At 39.0% G+C, this 10996-nt stretch overlaps 1 protein-coding gene across 1 annotated transcript; it reads left to right on the top strand.

Moving 5' to 3' along the window:
• The first annotated feature begins 730 nt into the window (after positions 1 to 730).
• Positions 731 to 10926, top strand: galr2b (galanin receptor 2b). Its single transcript, XM_008415917.3, has 3 exons — positions 731 to 1307; positions 4273 to 4656; positions 8795 to 10926. Exons 2-3 carry the CDS (start codon positions 4283 to 4285, stop codon positions 9558 to 9560), a joined length of 1140 nt encoding a protein of 379 aa, XP_008414139.1. The 5' UTR covers positions 731 to 1307; positions 4273 to 4282; the 3' UTR covers positions 9561 to 10926.
• Positions 10927 to 10996: the final 70 nt, after the last annotated feature.

Here is a 10996-nt window from a genome sequence, read left to right as displayed (position 1 = left end):
TGGCTGTTGTGGCTGATGTTCCTCTTCAATGTCTGTGAAGAGCAGATCTTTATTACCATAGAATGGTCTCGGATGTTTGTTTGGCTGGTCTAGATATGTTTTGGGGATCTTGAGGAGCCTTATTACTGCATCCCTCAAGGCATTTTTTGAGGTCTATTGGGACTATTTGACTGGGGTTGTTTTCAATGAGTATTTAGTTCTTATATAAAAAAGAAAAAAAACAACAGAAATTGTCTCTAGCAACGTGAGCGATTCTCCAGTCTGTTCAGGTGAACAAAGAATTGATCCAAAAAGCAAAACTCTCACTTAGGCATTTGACCAACCATCACTTGATCATGAGAAACGAATCAATAAACTAAATTCAGGATAGAAGCAGCTAAAACAAGCTTCTTCTACAGAATAGCCTGACTTGGCCAACAGAGGGAGAAACTCAGTCATCTAAGGGAAGCTCAGTGTACACTGTTTCATGCCCAACATGGTTTGGGCATGTGATAGAGACAACCTAGTAGATGCCTCCTGTCAAAAATTTGCAACATTTTCCACTTGGTGGAGACCCTGGGGCAAATCCTGAACCCACCGGAGGGACTATAAATAGCTTCTTCCAGCCTTTCAACACCTTGGGATCCCTAGAATGAGCTGGAGAGTAATGCTGGGATGAGGAACGTCTGGGCTTTCCCTTCCAGACCTTACAACCCAATCTCAGGTAAGCAAAAGATCATTTTAACGGTTGAATTTTAATGAATTTTGCTCCAGACATTTATCTCTACCTTAATACTCCAAAACATTAGCTAACTAACTAAAGTGTACAACTTTGAGACATTTTCCACCTTGTCTGCAGTGAATAACTCCGTCTCCTTCTTACCAGGCTACGGCTGTCGATGTAAATGGAGAAGCAAAAGGTAACCCTTTGTATAACAACGCAGGATCTGGGTTCACACTCTTCAGAGGGTATCCTCAGTTATACTTGGCAACTCTTTATCAGATGACCTCCTGATTTACGCAGTGACAGTGAGCCTGGCAGGCGTTAAAACCTCCCTCAATACCTCAGCTCTCTCCCATCCTTCTCTGCAGTGAAGTGTGAACATTAAAGTGAATGTGGAGGAGGAGTTCTTGTGAAGGGTGGGGGGAGGCAGGCAGAGAAAGAGAGTAAGACAGCAGCGACCCAGGCAGACAGCGATGGATGCTGGTAGGGAAGAGATGTCTGCACAAAAGGAATCAGCATGATAACAGCATTGGTCCCCTGGGAGTGTTGTACCTAATCGGAGAAGATTGGGAGGCTTTGGATACTGTCCAGCATCATCAGTCCGGTAGGTTTTCTCTGCAGCACCCATACTTGATCTGCATCCTGCTGTTGCTGGTTATGCAAGATAAAAATAAACCGTTCTGCCAAACATTTAGTATCCAGATCTTTAACATGTATTTGTTCTTCACATTTGTTCATCACAAACATAGCTTATCTTATCATAGCTTAACTTTGACTCTCACAGTGTGGGTGTTTGAGTCTTGTTTCTTATTTAGGATAAATTATTTTGAGGCTCATATATTTCCGCTGACTCTGTTTTTGGCTGTGGTACACCCCCCTCAATCTCTTCATCTCTCTTTGGATTTCCTGTTTCCTTTACTCTTTTACTGATTCCTTTTCTTTAACTCCTACATGCACCTCCGAATACATCATGCAGAGCACAACCAAAGCCTCTGAATTTTACTGCATGTCTAGTGTTGCATGCACCAGACCATGAAGCATCTGCTCATCTGTCCCCGTTTCCTCTGATCCCAGCGATCCCGAAACACGTCCAGCTCTGATTGAAGTCTTACCACCGGCATATTGCTGTAGACGAACATTTTATATCAGTGCAAATTGCGTAGCCTTAAGGTTAAGAAGGTGGGTTTAGTGCTGCCTAAATCTGGAACGGAGCTGTGAAGTAAATTCCTCTGCAGCAGCAGGCAGCAGGTGTTATCCCCTCTACATAAATTTAATCGGGGCATTCCTGCATCTGTTTTTTTCAATCTGTAGCTGGAAATAACTTAACATATAACGTACTTTTCCATTACACTTATAATTTTTTTAAAAGTAGATGATAAACATATCCATTGTTTCCTAAGAGATTGAAAAAAAATTAACAATCTCTTTATTTAACAGGCAGCTGCGACTCAAGAATATTTTACGTTGGTGTTTTCAGCCTGCCCTTGCCATCTCTTTGGTAGGGAATGACATTCTTTTGATTAGGGTGATGAGTAGCCTCTTATTAAAGCGTCATCAAACATAATCAAGCTGCTCATTTGCTGCAGAGCAAATTCCAGCGTTTTCCTCTTCATTGAACCTGCTGGGTTCCTGAATGAGGTCGGTAAGCAGCAGTGACATAGGCGTGGGTTGCTTCCTTTCTCTGATCTCATTAACGATACAAAATTGCAACCGTAACATAAATACCGCAGTGCCAACGAAAGAAAAAGAAAAAGGCAGTAGTTTGTGTAGATTGAAAGTTTCACATACTTCAATTTTAGAGCACAATTGCACTCAAATGCTATTACAAAGAGCACAATTCCTAAATGAAGTGCATTGCGTTGAGAGTGATTTCATATTGATCTTCTGAAAATCAATGGCGCTTTCAAAGAGCAAGTTGTTCCTATTAAGTCTACTCACTAAAAAAAGAAAAAAGATTTTCTTTGAAAAAGGAAGAGTTGATAAAAACACACTTGAAACAAATACACCCCAGCCTCTTTGTCCTGTCTGTCACATCTTCTGAGAGGCTGCAGCATCAAAGCCCGACGATCACCCCCAGAGCAAAAAAATCTGCCACTCAAAGTTGTGATGCAGATGCAGCAATAAAAACAAATGTTGGTGCTGATATATAGGTGTCTGTGGATTATGGGTTAATTGCAGATATTGCCTCATTTCACAAAGGATCTAATTGCACAATTAGAGAAGATGATCATGCGTAATTGGAATTTTGCATGTCCTCTTTGTCACCATACACCCATTACTTCCTTTAGCACCCGTAATTATAAACTGGCTTTTAACGATTAACTGCCAAAAATGGTCTCGTTATAGTAAGGGAAATAATAAATTACAAACCGTGTTGTTTTTTAGCACCTTTCAACACACACAAAAAAAAACACTCTCTTTGTTGGAATATAAACGTGTTTAGACATATTTTGCTGTGTGTGTGTGTGACTCTATGATTCACCTCCAAGTGGACCACTTTAGTTTCAATTTCATACCGGTGGCTGCTGTGCGATGTGAAATGAGGGAACCTGTGACATGAGAGCAGATTGACGTCATTGGAGACATTACTTGCACGTCAGAGGGTTCAATATGACATTGTTTCAGGCCAGAATATGACAGAGAGGAGTGGGTCTCTTAGTGCTGATTGTTGGTAGGGATCAATGCTTCCATATAGCCGTGGCAGGAAGGGAAGCATCCCAGTATCCATAGATGAGCTCCTGCTCTTTTTGTTTTCGCTGAGTAAATTTAAGCGGAGCACTCAGATAGCGGTGGGTTAGAGAAGCGAGCCATTCAATTACAGTGGAGTGGAGCTGAGCTCGGGCACAGCGAGTCGCTTATTGGTCCAATTACCTCTTGAGGTCAACTGCAGCAGTGCATCACATAATTATATAGCATCGAAACAGTAAAGATGCAACTGGCAGAAAACAACCCCCCAAAAAATAAACAAAACTATGATTTGATTAAACATAAATGTATCGCTGTTGCTAAATTTGAGCAACATTTGCATTTGCTTTGATCAGTTTTTGTCATTATCTGAAAACCTCTTTCCACTGTTTTTCAATTAATTAACTAATCAAGCAATCAAACCATCATATATGTGGCGGGTTGCTTTTCAACATATTTTTCAGCGTTAAATCATTTGCATCCTCCAGATTTTCTTCAACAGTTTCCCTGCCTTTACCTCCATCCATCTCGCCACCAACTTACACCAGCATCTCTATGTAGTTTTTCTCCACAAATAACATTTTGCTAGTTACATGATGGTTGAACATCACTACCCTTTACATAGTCTTATTTACATTGGTCTGTGTGAATTTGTGAACCGTTTCCAAAACTTTTGGAGAAAAACATTCAGCTGATTAGAGGCTTGTCATTTCCGTTGCAATTAACCCTGCATTGAGACGACCTTTGTCATCACGTCAGCACATTCACCATCCTCAGAGGATTTGGCTCTTTTTCTAAATGTATTCATAGCTTTCATTTTAAGACAGGCACCGTAAGTGTCTTTTCCGGCACATGCTTGAATTATCGTTCGTTTTTCATTCTAGATTCAACAAAATGTCTGACTTTGAGGATTTCAGCTGGACAGGAGGACAGGCCAACGTTTCTGAAAGCTACCAGCTGAACCCCACCAGTGTGATCGTGTCTGTGGTTTTCTCCCTCATCTTTCTGCTTGGCACCATCGGCAACAGCCTGGTGCTCGCTGTGCTGCTGCGGAGCGGCCAGCTCGGATACAACACGACCAACCTGTTCATACTCAACTTGAGCGTGGCCGACTTCTTCTTCATAATCTTCTGCGTTCCCTTCCAAGCCACCATCTATTCTCTGGAGGGATGGGTGTTTGGCTCCTTCATGTGCAAAGTGGTCCACTTCTTCATCAACCTCACCATGTACGCCAGCAGCTTCACACTGGCTGCTGTATCAGTTGACAGGTAAGGCGATTAATGTTTGGGATTAAATAGATTTATTCTGTTCCAACCTAACTCCTAATTGACTCTATTCCAATTTAGTTGTATTCTAATTGCAGCTCAGACTTTCAATAAGGGGTTTGTTTCAAAGTCGTTACAAACATTTCAAAGCAACATGTTTTCTGCAATCCCATCACGTTGAGATAGTCTTCACTTCTTTTAACTATTTTGATTAGATTTAAAAATGTAATACCAATAAAAATCTTTAATACAGCATTTGGTTGATTGAGCATCCTCATTCAGTTTTGTTTACCTTCTTACTTTACCTCTAGAGCAATGAATGTGTGCAGGCATGAGGAAAATCTTTTGTCGATTCTTTGTTCCACCGTTGATTTTATTTTGTGTCTTGAATTAGAAATGCACCCCATTCAAATGACTAATTCAAGCTCATCAAGCCTTAAGAAATTCCTCACTTCCCTAAAGGTTGTGATTCATTATTGAGAGCTAATACATCACACACGCACATGCATAAATTAATAACTATTCTCTCAAGATACTCTTAAGCTGTAACTGTGCATCTCATGAATGCCTTCTTTCTTTTAGCCTTTGAAATGAACAGTCTGTCTTTATTGAAATTTTAATCCTTAAGACCTGAAAGAGAAAAAAATCTGCTCAAATATATTTTGCAGATGAATCCCAATATTGGTACTGCTCAGACATTTCTCGGGAATTGCATTGATTCCCAAGAAGAAAAAGGAACGTTTTCAATACAGATTTGTTTTCTACTTACATTTTTTTTCACAGATACATGTATTTATGAGATGAATAAATACAATTTTGTCTTGATTTGACTCGGTGCAACAAGTGTCTAAATACTGCCAGAAACCTAAATATTAATTGAAGTAAATAAGTTGTAATGCTGTACCATTGATATTTAGTAAACTAACAATCTAAGTAATTGATTACTTGATGATAAAAATTATAATGAACTCCTATGGAAACCACAATTTTTAAGCTAAAATATAATCATGCATTATGAGATGTGACATCTATTCGTATGTAAATTGTTCACCTATTTGGTTTTCTAATAAGCCTTTGACTGTAAATGTTTATAGGTAAAAATATAAATTCAAGGTCTTCATTTTTATTTTACTTTATTTTATGATATCTGTTTATTGTAATGAATAATTTACCAACAACATTGGCTAACCTCACAGACTGCATTTTTTTTCCCATGTGAAAAAAGCAGGCTCTAGCAGTGAAACCCCAAAGGCACACATGAACGGAATTAATGAAAGACTCACATGACCTCACAAGACAATTAAGCCGTAATTGAATATCTTATGAGACAATCATGCAGCGTCCCTGGCTAAAAATGATTCCCCCACGCAGAGAAAGCACTGAGTAATTATTACAGTTGTTGGGTAGCATAATCAGCTCTGTCAGTATGGACAGTCATTGAGGAGTTGCTCACTGCAGCAGAATCTCCACTCATACTGGCTGTGTTTACCCTTCAGAGGATTCACTCGCTGTTTCCTCCTCTGTCTGAAAAAAAAATGAAACTGAAGCTCTGAGTCAGGCTGTTAATAATACATTTCTTCTGTTTTTTTTTCCCCACACTCTTTGTTCTATAAATACAGACCCACATACACATAGAAAAAACTATCTGAAAAGAAGGCCTTTGAGTGGAGAATCCTCATTGGGAATTAAATCAAAGTTCAAGAAGACAAATGCTTTACAGTATTTCCAGGTGAAGCATGGTGGTTTTCATGGATAATTCATGTTGAAAATGTATTTTGTGTTTTTGCATGTACATAGGGTACAAAACACAAAGTGCACTAAATACAGTAATAAGCTATGGGTATTTGTGTAACTTCTTGGTTGAGCCAAGTCAGTCAGTGTAACTGTTGTCTTCATAGCACATCTGTGGAATTAAGGAACTCCCGTTTTTCTTGCTACAACATTGTTTTGAATCCCAAATTTCAAAGCAACGTGATGAAAATGAACATTTCTTTCAAATTCCACCAATGAATAAAGCCGGACGGCTGCAAACAGGGACGTTAGTTGTTCGAACCACTGAGGTTTCATTCAAGTAGGTTCAAAGGGTCTTGTTTCTGCCTTTCATGTCAAACATAAGTGCCTTTAGCAACCATTTCAGGGAAATATCAAAGAGCAGAGAAGCTGTCCTTTCTGCCTCTGGAGAGGTGACTGAAGTGTTTCATAAATGGAAAAGGCTGAGAGATGTATGTGCTGTTTTGCCGAAAATCACTGCAAAAGAAGCTGAAACATTGGGGACACCTGTCAGAGGACATTCAGCTCAGGCCACTTTAAGCTACAAACACAAATATCTAATCAAAAAAAAAAAAGTAGGGCATGATAATGTGCTGGTTTTGTGAGTTATTTGTTTAGTTTTCACAACTTTGACATAAAGATAAGGGATGCAAACTTCCTATGTCCAGCCAGTTCTCGCCTGCCAAAAGAAGGTGACATTTTAGACAGGCTGTCTGTCCATCAGAGACCCAGGGTCGTTTAAGAATCATCCACAATCCAAACACGCATGCTTCAGGACTGTCCAAGAAAGCCTGATAAATAACACGCATATTGTAGAGGAAACAAGCAAGCTTCACACAGCAGTTTAAAACAAACCCTCACTCCAACACTGATAACGGCTAAACCACTGCGAAATCCGTTGTAATGACGATATTATCACCGTGTGGTTTAATGGAAAGCAACAGCTGACTTCATTTTCTTCATTGCATCCAAAGAGACATTAAAACATTTCAACAGATTGCATGTTTAGCGAACACCTGTCCTGAGCACAGATCATGTTCTCTCGTTACTGGTGCATATTTCCAGGTCAGTTTTTAGACCACATCAAATTCTTTAAAACAGAAAAGAGAAAGGCTATCTTATTCAATATTTCCCTGATTTTTAGCGGTACGTTTTGTTTTTATACATATTGTACGTAATTATATAGGATATAACACAATATTATTCTTGTACTCGTTTTTTTTTTTTTTTTTAATACTTGTTTTTTATTGTTCATAAATGTTTTTTTCATTGTCGTTTTGTCTACTTGTGCTTTTCCAATTCAGACCCATCTCATCAAATCAAATGTAAGATCAGACAGTACACAAATAATAAAAAAAAATCCTCTTTGTGAATGCTGCACACGGTGTTATAAAGTTCCATTAATATTTTTAGGTACAATAGGTTTTTTGTTCTGCTCAGCAAAAAGAGGTGACTCATGCTGAGTGTGTGTACCATTCAAGCCTTCAGAAGAGCTTGCAGGGTAAATTTAAGTGGAAAGTTTTCTTGTAAGGACTTAACATTACTTCGCTATCAGTGCCGGAGTTGAATATCCAAGCACTAAAAGCATTTTTTCTAATACTAGAAATAAAAATTAATTTGCTTACCAGTTTATTTACTGATGTTATGTGGGATGAAATCGGACAACTTTCAGCCATCTGTATTTCTTGCACTGCATATGTCTTGAATGTCAAAGAAAGTAGTTCATTTAATTGGAAAATTAATTAACGAAATTAGTTCATTTTAATTCTATTAAAATTTTTATAGAATTAAAAGTAATTCATTTTAATTCTTTCAGTTTGTGTATTGGACACAAACTGAAAGAATCAAAACAACAAGAACAAGATCTAAGACTACTTTATGGTCATTAACAGGGAGTTTGGCAAATACAAAGACCGTGCAGGGAGCCGCATCACCAATATCAAAAACTGACTCCAAAACCTTTAACCATCTTTAACCATGAGCAATGAACACTGGTGTTGTCTTTGTTTACAACTCACAGGTACAATTATTCTCCCTTCACAAAGTCTTTTATTGTTAATCGAATTGTAATTTTAATTCCTGTATACGGAGCTTTAGAAATGTTTTCTGGACACAAATTTTTTATCAAATTTCCTTTTGCTGTTTAGAGTTCTTTTGTGACCTCCTAAAGGTGTGACCAAAGCTACTTTGGAGAAATTTTAATAGGCCAGCAACTTCTGAGAAGGTTCAGGTTGCAAGTGTCTGATATTTTGTGATAAGAAATACTGGTACTTATTGGTAACATTTAGAATGACAGATGATTGTATACTCTTTACAATCACACCATGAAACATTAAGAACAGACTGAATTTGTTTGTCTTTATCTTTACAGATATCTGGCCATCCGCTACCCTCTGCGCTCCAGAGAGCTGAGAACCCCTTGTAATGCAGTGGTCGCCATGGTGGTTATCTGGGGTCTCTCCTTGGTCTTTGCAGGTCCATATCTTAGCTACTATGACCTGATTGATTTTGCTAACAGCACTGTGTGTATCCCCGGCTGGGAGGAGCAGAACCGTAAGGTCCTAGACACCTGCACCTTCCTGTTTGGCTACGTCATTCCTGTGCTGGTTGTGAGCCTCTCGTACACCCGAACCATCAAGTACCTCTGGACAGCCGTCGACCCGCTGGATGGTATGTCCGAATCTAAGAGAGCCAAGCGTAAAGTCACCAAGATGATCATCATTGTAACTGTGCTCTTCTGCATATGCTGGCTGCCATACCACGTAGTGATACTGTGCTATCTATACGGAGACTTCCCTTTCAATCAGACCACTTACGCCTTCAGGCTACTCTCTCACTGCATGGCCTACGCCAACTCTTGCGTCAACCCCATTGTGTACGCTCTGGTGTCCAAACACTTCCGCAAAGGTTTCAAGAAAGTCTTCAGCTGCATCCTCATTAAGAACGGCAGAAACAAAGTTCACGTGGTCCACGTGGCCAACACGGGGCCTGGGTTCGAGGCGGGCTCCACGGAGGTATCGCACATGAACGAGGAGAACGTTCGACAGAATGAATGCGAAATGATGAACAGGCCGAGGCGAGTGGAGCCGAGAGAGCCCACAGTGACGCTAAATTCCCCCTTTCAGCACCCGACTTGACGAACGATCAGATCGGTTTCAGAGCGAGATTGCCTTATGTGTACAACTGTGCAACGACAATAGAAAAAGTCTACATTTTTTTCATCGATTCCAAATTTAAATTTGCGGGGTTAATTGGGAGGCACGTTAACTGAGAGACAGTTAACTACTGAACATGAAAATGTTCTTCATTAATCCCATCTTTCTAATCCGTTACTGCATTAATCTTGGCATGTGGACATGATTTTAGAAAAGTCTTTTCCTGTCTCATTAATACTGTCAGCTCAACTCAACTACACTACAACACCAACCAGCAGACATATTTCAGTTCAAGTACTTACAGTTTTGTCATTCATATTTTCCACTAGTTTTCCACTGGTAGAGCTGCAAAGAAAGATTTTGTTTCATCTGTCAAGGTAATCTTTTTTCAAATGATTGGTTGCAATTAATGAAATTGAGGCTGCAAGGTTGTCGTGTCGCTTACAAGGAGTTCTCTGTTGTTGTTCCTCCCTGCTGATGTGAGCGTCATCACTTCATAAATCCTCTTCGCACCACTTTTTAACTACCATTTCCAAGCTTAGGTTTTCATTTGCTGGATTTTTCTCAACGTGATCCAGTTTTCAGGTGTAATCACTGGAGTCTAATCTGACCTTCCTGTTAGGATTAAATCTACCCGTCGGATATCAAGGTGTAGTTTTTCGTGGAACAGGTTGTGTGTTTTGTATTTTGCATGCAAATGCTGTTCTCTCGTGTCGAGATAATTGTTCATTTTAGCAAAATGTGTATTTAAGCTAACTCTGCAGACAGTTGTGCAAAACAGTTAAGTATTTACAGTGCAGTTTTACACCTGCATATAGAAGTTCCTAAATATGTCTCAGAGCACACTGTTGTGTGCCAGATGTAGAAATCAGGTTTGACACGAGACATTTTGAGCTAAGATATATAAAAAAAATATTAATAAGTGCAAAGTTCGGGATTGATGACTTACAGAAATCTTTTAGAACTCTACAGTATTTGCACACATTTTCTTGCTTTTCTTGTATTTTGTATCCATGGCATGTTTCTCTTTAGTGTAAAATATTATGCAGTTAAAAGAATGTGTTTGTCAATGAGTGCACTTATGTATCCGAGTGTATTTTAAAATGTATTTAATATTGTAAAGCTGTGAAATGATAACCACGCATTTGCAGATTTATTTTTCGCCACAAAGTACAGATAATTGTACTTTACTGTAAGGTTGTGTTCTACCTCAGAGCTGTAAAAAAAAAAAAAAAGCATTTTGTTTCTGTTCTGCATTTTGTTATGTTTCCGGACGTTTTAATGGTGAGAAGGAATGTACTGTCGACTGGATAGCTTAAATGACCAAATAAACCAGTTTCTGCTGTGAGGTTGTGTTGCAGAGCATATTTGGTTAAGAAGGAAAATCAGAAATATGAATGATTATTGCAATATTATTG

The sequence above is a fragment of the Poecilia reticulata genome, chromosome 8, assembly GCF_904066995.2.
Source record: "Poecilia reticulata chromosome 8, P_reticulata-male-v2, whole genome shotgun sequence".
NCBI lineage: Eukaryota > Metazoa > Chordata > Actinopteri > Cyprinodontiformes > Poeciliidae > Poecilia > Poecilia reticulata.
Note: the sequence above shows the minus strand (reverse complement) of the source record. Positions and strands in the feature narration are given on the sequence as shown.